This window comes from Euleptes europaea, chromosome 2 (genome assembly GCF_029931775.1).
Source record: "Euleptes europaea isolate rEulEur1 chromosome 2, rEulEur1.hap1, whole genome shotgun sequence".
In the NCBI taxonomy this organism is placed as follows: Eukaryota; Metazoa; Chordata; class Lepidosauria; order Squamata; family Sphaerodactylidae; genus Euleptes; species Euleptes europaea.
The window spans coordinates 68,972,273-68,988,282 of NC_079313.1; the positions used below are offsets into that span (position 1 = coordinate 68,972,273).

At 40.5% G+C, this 16,010-nt stretch overlaps 1 protein-coding gene across 1 annotated transcript in view; it reads left to right on the forward strand.

Annotated features, from left to right (window-relative positions):
• USP24 (ubiquitin specific peptidase 24) overlaps positions 1–16,010 on the forward strand; it is a 112,033-nt gene extending 96,023 nt beyond the window's left edge. The window contains exons 55-67 of the mRNA XM_056844066.1: positions 2,894–2,990; positions 6,026–6,142; positions 6,644–6,736; positions 7,684–7,786; positions 8,225–8,346; positions 8,636–8,749; positions 9,985–10,050; positions 10,774–10,840; positions 11,276–11,354; positions 13,825–13,900; positions 14,566–14,652; positions 15,401–15,511; positions 15,847–16,010. Of these exons, the coding sequence (XP_056700044.1) occupies positions 2,894–2,990; positions 6,026–6,142; positions 6,644–6,736; positions 7,684–7,786; positions 8,225–8,346; positions 8,636–8,749; positions 9,985–10,050; positions 10,774–10,840; positions 11,276–11,354; positions 13,825–13,900; positions 14,566–14,652; positions 15,401–15,511; positions 15,847–15,909 (1,195 nt within the window). The 3' untranslated portion in view covers positions 15,910–16,010. The remainder of the gene's footprint in view (positions 1–2,893; positions 2,991–6,025; positions 6,143–6,643; positions 6,737–7,683; positions 7,787–8,224; positions 8,347–8,635; positions 8,750–9,984; positions 10,051–10,773; positions 10,841–11,275; positions 11,355–13,824; positions 13,901–14,565; positions 14,653–15,400; positions 15,512–15,846) is intronic.

Sequence of the window (16,010 nt, forward strand, 5' to 3'; positions counted from 1 at the left end):
TAATCAGGTCCTCCTTATTTCATATATGGATGAGATATAAATATATTCTAGAACCAGTAACACCGATGTGGATATCACCTCAAGAAATGTTGACATTACGCCCACTTAGATTGGACAAATTTATTACCTACCAAGAGTTAATTAACTGGGAAGGAAAGAAAAGCTCACTAAAAGACTTTCAGTTACTTAAAGACGATTTACAATGGCTTCAATATCATCAAATTAAATCAGTATTTACACAAGATATGAAGAATGGATTCTCTAAAGAAAAATCATCTTTTCACAGGATGCTATTAGATAATAATACTCAACTGATTTCTAAAATGTATAATCTTCTTTTAACAATTTATTGTGAGCAGGAAATAATCAAACCAACAATGATTAATTGGGCTCAAACTGTGGGACATGATATTGCCCTAAACAAATGGGAAAGACTATGGGCGAAAGACCTGAAAGGAATAAATGCGTAGTCAATTCGAGAAAATATCTATAAAATGATGTATAGATGGCATTTAATGCCTAAGAAGATTGCAAAGATCTACAAAGTGACATCCCCTAAATGTTGGAAATGTAATAAAGAAGTTGGTTCTTTTTATCATATGTGGTGGACTTGTGACAAAGCTAAGGATTTTTGGGATATGATTTATAACGAATTAAGACTAATAGTACAAAAAAACATACCCAAAACACCAGAAATGATGCTATTAAGTATGATACCTGATGATTTGTTAAAACACAGGACTTTTTTGATTTACAGCTGCAAGACTGCTTTATGCAGCAAAATGGAAAGGGGCAGACACTCCTGGGAAAAAAGACTGGACTTTGAAAATGTTTGAACTGGTGGAAATGGCAACACTTACAGCTATTTTAAATCAAAAAGACAATGTTCAATTTATGGGGGAATGGGAGGCGTGGATGAAATATTGTGAATATGAACTAGGACTGGGGAAAATGGAAGAATACCTTTTAATCTGATCTAGATGACATTGTTAACATAAAGAAACGTAATCAATTATATTGATAGTATAATGTGATTGAAACCTAATTGAGATATAAGAATAATTAAGATCAGACCATATCACGATGGGATAGAATACTTTATTAAGAGGCGGACGGAGGTGATGGGGAAGTCAATAAATTTTCCTTTATTTTTTATTTTTATTTAGTACTTAAACAATTATAACAACATTACCTATGATTTAGTTTTTAATACTACGTATATTGTTGTTTGTTAACATGGAAAATTTATATTATAAAAACCAATAAAAAAATTTCAAAAAAAAAAAAGGTCACACACATTGTCCATGGCATTGGTGCCAGCTGCACTCTCTAAGCACCCCTCGAATTCGATGCCAGTGGCACAAAAGGCAGCCTCAGAGCGTCCCAATAAGAAAGCCAACAAAAAGGCCAAACACACTTTGATAGACTCTCCTCAAAGCTAAAAAGTCACCACGGCACTGAGAGGCACCTTCATCTCAGCATCAGTCTCCAAATTCTCCTCAGCGCCAGCAATCTGACTCCACTTGGCATCAATTGCTGACTCCACCACATCACCAAGACTCCCCTTCCCAATGTGGTTTCCCATAATGACCCAGGACATTATCCTACCGACTTGTTTCCCAGATCCTCAAACAGTGGAGCACTACACACATTTGATGTCAGAAGGTCATTACTGTTTTATTTACAACACACAAGGTACTTCAGACAGGACAATAACCTCTTTGAAGCAGGCAAAGGCCCCAGAACAGACAAAGCAGCAATGTTACAGACCATCTCTATGTGGGTGGTCTATGCTGTAAGGTTGGCTTATGATAATGCTAAGAAAGAGTGTCCACTCCTGACCAGAGCTCAAGCCTCATCAGCTGCGTTCCTCGCCAGGTCGACCTGCAGGATCTCTGTAAGGCAGAAACATTGTCAACCCTTCCACGTTCCTGAGGCCATTACTCCATCAACGTGGACTCCAGGAGTGAAGCAGCAGTTTTACAATATCTCTTCCGTTCAGCAGCCCACACCCACCTCCTTGGTATGTGAGCTTGCTACTCTCCCATGCGGGTCTGCACAGAAGACACAATGATGAAAACAGAGTTGCACTGTTGTTCATCTAGTGTCTTCTCTGCAGGCACTCATCCTTCCCTCTTTTCCCTGCTGTGGGCTTATAGCTTGTATCACGTCATACTCCACGGCAGCGAACAGAGAAGTGAGGTGAAGTGTGCTTTCCCCAGCTCCGTCATGTGACCGTTTGGGCAGCAAAGGAGCCCAGCTCGAGATGGAGGGGAGGGGGAGTGCTCCAAAGGCGCCGAAGCTTCTGAAGCTTAGGATTCTTTCTCCATGGCTGGCCTGTGCATTACCATCTGTGCCTGCACAGAAGACACTTGATAAACAACAGTTACAGGTAAGTGCAACTCTGTTATAAGGTGAAGACACTGTTCTATGTACAGAAAGCTTCTTGAATTTGTTTACTGGGACCCTTAGGTATAATGTATGACATAAATATAAAATCTTTGGTCAAATGCAATGCTCTAATTGAACTATATGTACACACGCGTGCCTGCTCCAAATGAGCCCTGGCTCAGTGAATTATTTCCAAGTGGAAGGCCTATCTGTATTGCTTCAGGCAGTCAATTATTGCTTCCTCTTAATCTAAGTATTTTGTTAGAGTGTTTAATCCTGCTGATTTTGAAGAATTCTTGTCAGAGACCTATAGATATCATTTACATTCTATAAGGCAACTTCACTTTGGCTATTAAAATTCAGTCTGTGCAGTTCTACAATCCCAAAGAAATGTTTTTTTAAAAAGTATAACCATTTCAGCTAATGCACAGATAAGAGGGCTGTGCCTTGGTGGTCATGTCCTTTTCAGCTTTACACCACGTCTGTGTATTTATCTTTCCAGGACTTTTCTGCTTGAATGCAGTGTAAGAGAGGTCCGAGTTGCTGTAGCCACTATTCTTGAAAAAACCTTAGACAGTGCCTTGTTTTATCAAGATAAGGTCAGTAAAATGTAACTTTGCTGTATGGTTAACAATTGGATTGTGAAACCTATCGTACGTTGAAAATATAGCCTGCTGCTCCTTCATTAATTGCATCTTTTCCTCATTTGCTTTTTCTTGTCACCAGTACTTTAGAATGTTTACTCCCATAGCCTAAGAGACCTTTGGATTATTGTCGAAGGCTTTCACGGTCAGAGTTCATTGGTTCTTGTAGGTTATCCGGGCTGTGTAACCGTGGTCTTGGAATTTTCTTTCCTGACGTTTCGCCAGCAACTGTGGCAGGCATCTTCAGAGTAGTAACACTGAAGGACAGTGTCTCTCAGTGTCAAGGGTGTAGGAAGAGTAATATATAGTCAGAAAGGGGTTGGGTTTGAGCTGAGTATTGTCCTGCAAAAGTATTGTCCTGTAAGTATCAAGATAATGTGCTAATGAGGGTATGGTGTGTTAATATGGAACCATTGTATCCTGAAGTGATCTGTTAATGTGTGTAATCCAAAGCTAATCTGTATGGCTATTGTTGAATGTTGTCTTTGTCTGGAGGTTTTTCAGGGCAGGAAGCCAAGCCTTATTCATTCTTAAACTCTCCTCTTTTCTGTTAAAGTTGTGCTGATGTTTATGAATTTCAATGGCTTCTCTGTGCAATCTGACAAAATAGTTGGTAGAATTGTCCAGTCTTTCAGTGTCTTGGAATAAGACCCTGTGTCCTGTTTGTGTCAGTCCATGTTCAGCCACTGCTGATTTCTCAGGTTGGCCAAGTCTGCAGTATCTTTCATGTTCTTTTATCCTTGTTTGTATGCTGCGTTTTGTGGTCCCGATGTAAACTTCTCCACAGCTGCAAGGTATACGATATACTCCTGCAGAGGTGAGGGGGTCTCTTTTGTCTTTTGCTGATCGTAGCATTTGTTGTATTTTCTTGGTGGGTTTAAACACTGTTTGTAGGTTATGTTTTTTCAAAAGTTTCTCCATCCTATCAGTGACTCCTTTAATAAATGGCAAGAATACCTTTCCTATGGGAGACTGTTTTTCTTGAGTTTTCTGATTTTTGTTTGGTTTAATGGCCCTTCTGATTTCATTCTTGGAGTAGCCGTTTGCTAGCAGTGCGTGATTTAGATGATTAGTTTCTTCCTTGAGAAACTGTGGTTCACAGATCCGTCTTGCACGGTCAGCACCTTACAAACCTACAGTCTGGTTCAGGTTCGTAGATGATACATTTACCATTTGGAGCCATGGTGAAGAAAAATTAATGGACTTTCTAAACCATCTTAATAATATCCATCCAAACATTCAGTTTACCATGGAAAAGGAAATTGAGGGTAAACTCCCATTTCTTGATACCCTTGTCATCCGTAAATCAAACCTTCAGTTAGGTCACAAGGTCTACCGGAAACCAACTCACACAGATCGCTACTTACACAAAAACTCCAACCACCACCCCCGACAGAAAAGAGGAATAATCAAAACATTAATGGACCGTGCAAGACGGATCTGTGAACCACAGTTTCTCAAGGAAGAAACTAACCATCTAAATCACGCACTGCTAGCAAACGGCTACTCCAAGAATGAAATCAGAAGGGCCATTGAACCAAACAAAAATCAGAAAACTCAAGAAAAACAGTCTCCCATAGGAAAGGTATTCTTGCCATTTATTAAAGGAGTCACTGATAGGATGGAGAAACTTTTGAAAAAACATAACCTACAAACAGTGTTTAAACCCACCAAGAAAATACAACAAATGCTACGATCAGCAAAAGACAAAAGAGACCCCCTCACCTCTGCAGGAGTATATCGTATACCTTGCAGCTGTGGAGAAGTTTACATCGGGACCACAAAACGCAGCATACAAACAAGGATAAAAGAACATGAAAGATACTGCAGACTTGGCCAACCTGAGAAATCAGCAGTGGCTGAACATGGACTGACACAAACAGGACACAGGGTCTTATTCCAAGACACTGAAAGACTGGACAATTCTACCAACTATTTTGTCAGATTGCACAGAGAAGCCATTGAAATTCATAAACATCAGCACAACTTTAACAGAAAAGAGGAGAGTTTAAGAATGAATAAGGCTTGGCTTCCTGCCCTGAAAAACCTCCAGACAAAGACAACATTCAACAATAGCCATACAGATTAGTTTTGGATTACACACATTAACAGATCACTTCAGGATACAATGGTTCCATATTAACACACCATACCCTCATTAGCACATTATCTTGATACTTACAGGACAATACTTTTGCAGGACAATACTCAGCTCAAACCCAACCCCTTTCTGACTATATATTACTCTTCCTACACCCTTGACACTGAGAGACACTGTCCTTCAGTGTTACTACTCTGAAGATGCCTGCCACAGTTGCTGGCGAAACGTCAGGAAAGAAAATTCCAAGACCACGGTTACACAGCCCGGATAACCTACAAGAACCAAAGACCTTTGGATATTCTTGTGTGCAAGGGTGGACTACAGTGTCATGAGAAACTCTGCTTTAACTTTTCAAAAGGAAGTTTCTAGCCCTTGTGGCTTAAGTGGTGTGATTGAAAATGTGCATACAGTGCCTGTTAGAATCTCAGAAGCGAGTGGTTGGAGACTTGCATTTTCTGTCTATCTCCTTGTGTGCATGCACACATCATGCTATGTGCAAATTTTGCTAAGCTTCTTAAGTTTATCTGTTAAGCATTTAACTTACTGAGCTGTTGCCCCGTCCTCCTATAGTGAGGTTGCATACGCTGAAACCTATGTGAACAAGTCACGTCTGAGTTATGAAGTGTTCTTTAAAAAATTGTCCAGTGAAGTATTAAAGAAGCAATCCAAAATGACCAACTAAAGCAGAACTATCCAGCTAGTCTTGTTGCCAGCAGGCTTTGTGGAATACTCAGTTTTTGCTGTCATTTTTTAATAAGCTGCCTAATATCACTCAAGGTAATATTAGCTTAACCTTACTGCATGCTTTATTTCCATTGACTGAAAATGCTTTAATTTAAACTGCCATTCCCAGACATTTTTAAGTCTTGTTATCTCTTCTCTTTTGCAGTTAAAACGTCTTCATCAGTTAGTGGAAGTGCTTCTTGGTCTATTGGACAAAGATGTCCCTGAAAATTGTAAAAACTGTGCCCAGTACTTCTTTTTGTTCAACAATTTTGTGCAAAAGGTAACCCACATAAACACCCTTCCATTACTTCTGTTTTACAAAAGTTTAAAGGGATAATAAGCTGTTGTAGGAAACATTGCAATTATCATACAGAAATGCTAGTAGTTATCTTTTAGAACTTGTATAAAATTTTAGGAAGAAAATAATTTTAAAATTACTTTATTGAGTTTTGAATGTTGTTCAGAACTGTATTATACATGTGGCATACATAAATCACCAGGGAATGTTAAGAGTACTCATTTCTCTTTCTTTCTTATTTAAATATGGCACAAAAGCTGAAAAGGGGGTCAGGATTCAGTCTGGTGTTTAAAGAGCCATTCAAAGCCTTTCAAAGCACCACAGCTGAATTTAATCAGTGCTTTTAAGACAGTGTTTCATGGCAAAATTTTGAAAGAATAGTAATGAGACTTAATTTAAAATATGCAAATTACTTAACTGCAGAACATTTTTAGAGAGGCGCGTAAAAAAATGTGACTTTCTGTTCTGCCTGTCTTTTCATAGCAGGGTTTAAGAGCTTGCGATCTCCTCCTCAGGCATTCTGCCTTGACACATATGATCAACTTTCTTCTTGGCCCCAACCGACAAAATAACCAGGTAACGAGATGCGTTGAACGTTCTGAAAACGTGAGCAGACTGTCTGCTGCATTCTATCTTGTATGTTCTGTAGTGATGCTCTCCTTTTGAGGCTTCAAGGAAACTTGCAGCCCCCACCACCCCTCCAATTACCAGTGCTATCGCTAGCCTTTCAGCTTCAGAGCCCAGAGGAAATGGCAGTGGGTGTCCTCCCTTTCTAACAGGAAGCCAAGCGAAAATGTAGACTCCCTCCCACTGCTTCCCTTGGATCCCGCTTCCCTACACAAAGCAGCTTAATGGCCCTTGAGGCTGAACAGGATCAGAGTAATGTGTGCAGCCTGACATAATGGCAGCTATTCCTGACTCTCAGCACAGCCAGTTAAGCACAGTTCTGAGCTCACTATGTGATGAGCTTCTCACTCTTGGAAAATATTGATATCTGGTAATTGATAAAAGAATATATATTTTTTCTTTCGTGAACTGAATAGAGGTACTGCTTGTGATATAGTCATGCATGGCACAAAATGGTCTTGCGCTAAGTGCCCTAAAAGTTACCTAGCCACTCTCTTGGAGCTTCAGAGGTCTCATATCTCTCAAAGGCTAGAAGAGATGGACTCCTTAAAGTACAGCATAGTTTTGTACTTGGGCACGGGCATTACTTGCCCAAGGACAAACAAGTAACTTTTCCAGTATTTTCTCTGCCTGTGCTACCCCCCAACTCCCCTCGAAAGAACACCTCTTGAATTCTGTTGGTGTGACTGTCTGAACAGGAGTTCAGCAATTTTGTTGGGCTCAGGATGTAAAAGAACACATCCAGTGGCACCTTAAAGGCTAAGAACGTTTATTCCAGCATGAGTTTTCATGAGTCAGAGGAGGATCAAAGATGTAAAGCAGCTCTTTATTGTGTGCTTTTTAACTATGATTTGTTAAATTGCTTTGACTTTTTGAAATCCTCTCTGCCAATACAGAATCGCAGATGGAGTTCAGCACAAGCACGTGAGTTTGGATTCCTCCATAATACTGTGGCCCTGCTGGTTTTGCACTCTGATGTCTCTTCACACAGGAAAGTGGGTAAGTACTGCTGGACTAGCCTTGGTAATCCAAGCTTGATGAATTGTCTCAGTAATACAGTTCAGTTTGTTTATTAAGCAATTAAGCCATGACTCAGTGGTAGAGCATCTGCTTGGCATGCAGAAGGTCCCAGGTTCAATCCCCACATCTCCAGTTAAAGGGACTAGACAAGTAGGTGATATGAAAGACCTCTGCCTGAAACCCTGGAGAGCTGCTGCCAGTCTGAGTAGACAGTACTGAATTTGATGGACCAAGGGTCTGATTCAGTATAAGGCAGCTTCATGTGTTCGTGTTCACTTTACCCCCTAATAGTTTTAGTGCTAGTTTTCAGTGACTATATAGCAAAGGCATATAAAGTTGCTACTGAGACAGATGTCTTCCCAACTTATACGCATGTGGTGATTGTGCATGGTTTTTTTTTTTTCTCTTTCTCTAAAGCTCCTGGTCTGTTCACTTTGCATTCACCTCTTGGCGTGACCACCTCAGGGCCACTTCTGGCCCTCCATGAAGAGGTGGAAGCTTTGCTATTCCTCTCTGAGGGGAAACCTTACCTAATGGAGGTAAGCTATTTTAGATCTACAGTTTGTCTGCAAACAGTTATTTGATTATTTTGTTAACGTGGCAGAGCTGTAAGGCAACCAACCAACCATCCTTCCTAGTGATCTTAAAATATTGCATGTTTCGAAACCACTGGAGCCAAGTGAAGAGGCATCAAATACATTATAAAATGGCAATCTGATAGAGTTGGCAAAGGAGGGAGGGAAATCCTTCCCTCCAGAAAAAGAAACCTACTCATCACTTTTTAAAAATCATAGCTGTCTAGTGTTCTGAGTGTTCTTTCATCATTAGGTGATGCATGCTTTGAGGGAACTAACTGGATCGCTGATGGTTCTCCTTGAGATGGTGGTATACTGCTGCTTTTGTAATGAGCACTTTTCCTTTACCATGCTACATTTAATTAAGGTAAGAAGAGGTCAGTCAGAGTGAACTTTAAAAGCAATCTGTTTCAGTGTTTCTACACTGAAGCATTAGTTTGGATTCTGTGAAACTTACATCCCAATCTCAACTAAGGAGTGGGGGGCGAAAGGAGATAGGAGCCGGCGTGATCTCTGCTCCCTCATTAGTGCCACTTGCCCTGGCTAAAGTGGCACTAACACTGGCACAGGGGCATTAATGCCAGCTCTGGAGAGCTGTGCAGCAGCGCCATGCTCAAGCACTGGCACAGCTTTGCTGGCAGCATTTTTCTGGCTTGGGCATGCACTGGCATCAAAGGGGGCATTCCCAAGGGTGGCCTTTTCGGCCTAGTAATGCCACTTTTTGCAGGCGCTCAATTACACCTGCAAAATGGCAGGCATAGCCCCTGGAACTCTGTAGAGAGTTCCATGGGGTTTTCTTCAAAATTGCTTTTTTGGCTTGCTGCACTTGGCAGCAATCCACTCTGAAAGCAGCACGGCGGCGCAGTCCCCAGGCACTCCTTAACCACCACCACCCCGTTAGTATTGGGCTGTAAGTGTCGTACATGCTTATGAATGACTGAACCAACAGCATGTAAGATATTTATTTAAAATATTTATATGATCTACCTGGTCATGGTATCATCTGTCCCTAAATGCCATCTGTTCAGAATTTTAAAAAAACCAGTTCACAGTTGAGTTTACACTGTGTAAAGTATGAAAAGGAAGATTGTTAGCAATGACCTTAACAGATGTGTGGTGGGGAAGGGGTGTAGATTCCACGTTTGTTTTCATATTCTGAGTATCTTGAATTATTAGTATTAATAGTATTATTAGTATTGTTATTTTCATGATTCCTGACAACTTGAACATTGTGCCACGCATTGGAAAAGTGGAGATGCCAGAAAGCTTGGGGTGGGGGGATCGGGAAGCAGGACATCTGCACTTCTTGTCTTCATAGACATAGCTTTGCACAAGCTTTCTTTATTTACATGCGTTATTCTTTCTGCCACTCCTACAGCTCCCTAGTCAGAGCCAAGATCTTCAGGAAGAATGCACACATAAAAACAAATGAGCAATCACTGAGATGTAAAACAACTTGCTTAAAAGTGCTTTTGTGATTGCAGGAGTTTCTGACAAAGTAGCCTGTAGTCTGCTAAAGTAATTCAGATAATTTTTTTAATGTACTAATACTCATGCACATGCTCTTCCACCTGCCTGAGGCTGTATGTCTTTGGTTTATAGAATCAGTTGGAGACTGCTCCACCTCATGAACTGAAAAACACCTTCCAGCTTCTTCATGAGATATTGGTAAGTGGGTTAAGTAAGTGACTCTGGATTAAGTAAGTGACTGTGGGTTGCATCCTGCTACCATTCTGCTGACAGACGAGGATGGAGGAGGAATGGTTTTTCCTGATGCCTTCTTCCTGACTTGGTAGATTTCCTTAGATGAGGTTTGACTTTGAGGGAGCATTCAATCTTGCCCTTCCTCATCTCTGTCCTGGAAAGTGGTATAGTCTCAGCACACGACTTATTTCCTTAATAGGTCTAGTTTTGCAATTACTTGAATATATGTATTATTTGTCTTTTTGGCATAACAGTGCATGCTGTTCACACTTTTAATTCAAACTGACTTCAGTGGGAGGGGGCTAAAGATACGCTTTGATTCTTCCATAAGCATCAATGTAATTATTAAGGTACAATTTAATTTTGGCTCAGCCATAACCTGCTATTTGGCGAATACAGTTTGCTTAGGGATAAATCAGAAGAGTCAAGATGCTATGTAGAGTATTCTGGCAATATACTTCGTTTTGTTCACACAAGCAAACTCAAATGTGGACAATGGACATGACTGACAACAATACTGTGTTGTACTTTAACTGAACAAACATGATGGTCAGTGTTATTTGCCTCCCTTTACTGCTGACTGAATAATGTGGCACCAAAATCTGAAGTGCCAGACTCTCTCTCACCGGGATATAGACGCCAAGTATCACTGTAATCTCTCAAACTATTTTTTCCCTTTTTTTGCAGGTTATTGAAGATCCTTTACAAATAGAGCGGGTCAAGTTTGCATTTGAAACAGAAAATGGATTGCTAGGCAAGTAAATCTGCTGTGTGTAGTTCACAGGATTCAAAGAACTGTTCAGCTCGCTTCGTTTCAAGCAAACTTTATTTTTACGTTGAATTTACAGCTGGGGAATTGAAGTGCTTTTTTATCCCTTTGTCTACGGCATCTTTTTACAGGGGCATCAGAAGATTAAAATATTGTCGGATCTACTGTAATGAGGCTGTATTACTAGCCAATATAATTATCTTTAAATGGTTCTTTAATTCTAGGTGTTAGTTCCACCATTTGTTCCATTTTTATTTAAGAAATAGAGGTGAGCTTTTCAAGTTGAGCTAGGGATAGGGGTTTTTTCAAGTTGAGGATAAGTCAAGTTGATACATAAGTCATAGTATCTAATTATCCTGCAGTATAAAAGAGTCCACTTCTAAAGTCCTGTTTCTTAAAACATTTTCTTTCCTTTAACAGCTTTGATGCATCACAGTAACCATGTGGACAGCAGCCGCTGTTACCAGTGTGTCAAATTCTTAGTCACTCTTGCTCAGAAGTAAGTGTAACAGCCAGCAGAAGTGAAAGTTTGGTGAACTCTGTTTATGTCGATGGTTACATGTATCTAAACGCTTTTTCAGCCTTAATCAAGTGTTTGCTACTTCATTTTAGCCTTGAATTTTAGGTCAAAATAGAACGGTAGGAATCCATATAACAGGCATTGTGTTTATTTGTATTTTTAAAGCATTTTTATCTCGCCACTTTAGTGACTCGTGATAACTTTTATATCACTGGCCAAAGAGAGTTGACAGAAACATTAAAACCAATATAAAATGTCACACAGACAGCATCCATGAAAGCCCTAACAACTTCCATAGCATAGCTTTCACCAAGACCTTTACTATCCTTAAAAGTCTAGTCTAAATAAGGTGGCCTTACACTGTCTGTAGACGGCTTTCTTCTGGAAGGCTGTTCCAAAGTATTGGGGCAGATACCTAAAAGATCAGCCTTGAGTGGTAACTAAACCAATAGCCTTTGGAAGGACTCAGAGAAGGAAACCCTGAGATGGTGCAGGAGCTCATACCAGAAGAGAGTGTCCCTCAAGTCAGCATGTAGTTATGCAGTTATGCATAGGGTTGCCAACTCCAGGTTGGGAAATACCTGGAGGTTTTGGGGGTGGAGCCTGAGGAGGGCGGGGTTTTGTTGATGGGAGGGATTTCAATGCCATAGAGTCCAATTGCCAAAGCGGCCAAATTCTCCAGAGGAACTGATTTCTGTCACCTGGAGATCAGTTGTAATAGCGGTAGATCTACAGCCACCACCTGGAGGTTGGCAACCCTAGTTATGCAGGACTTTAGGCCTTTAATACCAGCGTCTTGAATGGGATCCAAAAACATGGCCCAGACAACTTGTGTCAAGATAAGATTAATATGCTCCCATTTCCCAGCTCCAGCCAACATATAAGCAAACAGTTGGATGCTTATACCAGCTGGAGCTTCAGATCATTTTCAACGGCAAGCTCACACAGACTGTGTTGCAGTAATCTAGCCTTGAAGTTACAGAAGCATGGATCAGCTCAGCAGAATCAAAAGGTTTTCTTCTGCCTGTATTGGATCATCTAATATTTATTTATTTATTTATTTAAAACATTTATTAGCCACCTTTCTCCCTTGTGGAACTCAAGGCGGCTTACAATATTAATAAAACATGATAAAAACAAGTATTATAAAACCTTTAAAAGTCACACCATTTAAAACCACTCTGATTAAACTCTTGACCAAGTGTGTCAACTTCAGCCCTCCACCACCTTATGCTGGCAGAGCAGCCCCAGCCTTACCAGCCAACATCCCTTTCAGAGTGGCTGGTTGGATTTTCACTGACAAATTGGCCTATAAAAACCTCACACATTCTTTTCATGTGTCATAAAGAGCTCATTCTATATGCCCTTTGTTGGACTTTAGCCAAACCAAGTTGACTTCTTTTTGAGCCTCATTTAAGTGAACATGCAGCAACATGTATCCAGAACACTGCAAAAATCTGCGTCACGTTAGTTACATTTGCCCCCAAGCTTTCTTTAGTGAGCGTATGGAACTGCTAGCATTCAATTGCATTTTTTTTCAAAGATAATTTCATCCATGTTGTGAAACCAGTTGTACTTGGTGAGATCCATGTTGTGACATTTGTTGTGAAACCAGTTGTACTTGGTCTAAACCTGTGACATTTGGGAACGCCCAAAGGTACAGATTATTCATCTTTCAGCCAGGTAGAGAGCTGGAAATAGGACAACCACTACTCCACAGTTCCTTGCCTGTGTAGTTTTGTTCTTCAGTAAACCACTGGTTGAAATTAGTCTTGTGGCAATTACCATTTTTTTATGATAGCAAGAAGAAAGATGGTTGAGAAGCTGTCCTGAGAGCTAGTAGCTACTGTGTAGTGCAGAGGAGAAAGTAGCAGTGCAGGGAAAATCAGACAAGTGGGCATTAATTGCTCAGGCCATATGGTCATAGCTTTCTGTTTTGCAAACTCCACTAAAGTTAATAGCTCAAAAATGATATTAGCCAATCACCCACAAATACTTATGTTTAGTCACTTTTTGCACATTAGCAGCCTAGACAAATAGAACTAGGGGACTCAGAAGTACCATGTTATGCCTGCTATGGCAGTAGCTCAGAGAGAATAATGTAGAGGAGCTGCTAACACCCCTTCTGCGGGTTTTGAAAACTGGTATTCTATATGTATTCAGTCACTGCAAATTGTTATATTAAATAGGTGTCTAAATGACCACTAACCTAGCTGCTTGCAACAAGTAAGTTATTTCTGCATGGCCTGGCAAGGAAGAATTTTTTTGTGAAAATGTGGCTGCGTGTTACACATAGCCTTAATAAATTTGAAATATTTAACCTTTCTCCATACTGTTTTGTTCTGCACGCTGGATTGGGTTGATGGTAGGGGAAGTGCAGTTCTTGAATATCAGGTAGCTTTAATACATGACAATACTTTTTATTTATTTGTTTATTTTATTCTCAAAGGTGCTCTGCCGCTAAAGATTATTTCAAAGAGAATTCACATCATTGGAGTTGGGCAGTACAGTGGCTTCAAATAAAGGTAATTTAACTGGAGCTAAGAAACTTGCTGCTATTACAAAATTGAAAGATTCATTTACATGACTGTATTACAAGCAAATTTAAATTTTAACATCTCTGTATAAAGTGCCCATAATTAAGTGCTGCATGGGGGGGAAATTTCTGCAAATTTGAAACCTAATAATGGCAAACAAATAAGAAACTGGAATCTGATTTCAGTAGCTACCTGGTACATTGCTCGTGTTGAAGCACTGCTCTGGGGAGAGAATGAAAGGCTGTGTCCTGAGTAATTCAGTCACCCTGGGTAGTAATATTCTGCAGGTTTCTGTAGGTTCACCAGGCAGGGTACTGTTCATTGTCTGGGCAAAAACTCTGACCCTTCTTTGCTGCATCTAGGTAATGGGGGTGCTTCTGTTTAGCTCCTGTGTTCTCAGTAGCTGGTCATGTTGGGCTTCCAGTGTTCCAGGCTCTTAAGCAGCTGTCACACAAAGGCCATTTACCTTCTCATAAAATAGGGGCATTTTGTCATGGCAATGCCAACTTCCTGCTCGAAGATTGAGGAATGTTTCATGACCCTTGGTAATGACATAAACTTCATGAAAGCTGGATTCCTTCTTCTCAGTCTGTAGCTCGAACACTTAAACTCCAGTGACTCTACAATTGTAATATGTGTTTACATTTCTCTAGATGTCTGAACACTACTGGGCTCCACAGAGTAATGTATCAAATGAAACCTCAACCGCCAAAACCTTTCAGCGCACTATTTCTGCACAGGTATAGGACTATATTTGGCACTGTTTGGGGAAAAAACCCTCATAAGAATCTCCTGATCTGATGGGTGGCAGTTACCTTTGTATACAGAGGAGTGGTGAAATGTTCATTGCTGTCGAGAAACTTAGCTCATTTACATACACTTCTAGCCAGTGCTGTATAGTAGTTGATGGGCAATATTTTTCTGTTTATTTTTCAAAAGCAGTGCAATTTCAGTGTGTAGATAACTTAAACTACAAGCATGTAGTTTGACTTGAGTCTTAACTTACCTCAAATGTGTATTTGGCTAACTTGAAGTAGTCCATAGTTTGCCTAGTGAAACTGGACTGAACTGTTCCATAATCTTCTTTCCCTGTTTTAATTTTTTTTAATCCCCGGTAGTAGACTATCACCCTTCAATTAGGCTTGAATTGTTAAGCACTTGTCCAAGGTGCAGCAACTGTGCTGCCTGTAAAAACTGACTTCATGGGCTCTGGGGCCGTTCATAGGAAACCTGTCCACGCTGACACTGCATTTCTTAGGCAGCTGCTGGTGCTTGACAGGATCAGTCTCAGCCCATGTGTGGTTTGCAGGTGCTGTACTCCTGTGCGAGGAGCATCACACAAATGTTTTCTGCAGTTTCCCATGTAAGGGAGGTAACATTTAGACCAGCCCCAAGAAATACCCATTCCTAGATATTGCTGGTTGCTTTTCCTGGAGGTCATACGAAAACAATAGCATGTCTCAGGTCTGTCTGTGCTCTTCCTTTTAGGACACATTGGCATATGCCACAGCCTTGTTAAATGAAAAGGATCAGTCAGGAAGCAGTAATGGATCTGAGAGCAGTCCTGCCAATGAGAATGGAGGGAGACATCTACAACAGGTAAACAGAATGCCTTGAATAGTCCATTTTGTACCTCCTTAGAAAAATTGGTTTACAGTCAAACTTTTGTAATACTCAGATTTTATTATAATTAACTCTGCCAGTAGCATCATGAAAGCTTAGAGAAATTGTGCCTGTTGACAGACTTCGTCACAATGGGCCTCACAGTTATTGTGTATGCGACTGTCACTTTCCCCTTTAGTGAACTGAGCTGTTGATAATCTGTGGGCAAACTGATTCCTGAAAAGTTCTGAATGCCAGCCATACAACTGAAACTTCATTATGTACCGTTTGAAGAGTCACATAATCCTGTCCTGACTTGTTTGTTTTAAAAGGGCTCGGTGTCTCCCATGATGATTGGCGAACCTAAAAGTGACCTTGATGATGTGGACCCTTAGCAGGTAGCTGCAAACTGAAGAACAGAAGTTCAGTGGAAATACTGAGTATCTGGGGCCTTTCTGATCCTGCTGGAATCCCATCGCTTACATCTTGAGTGGAA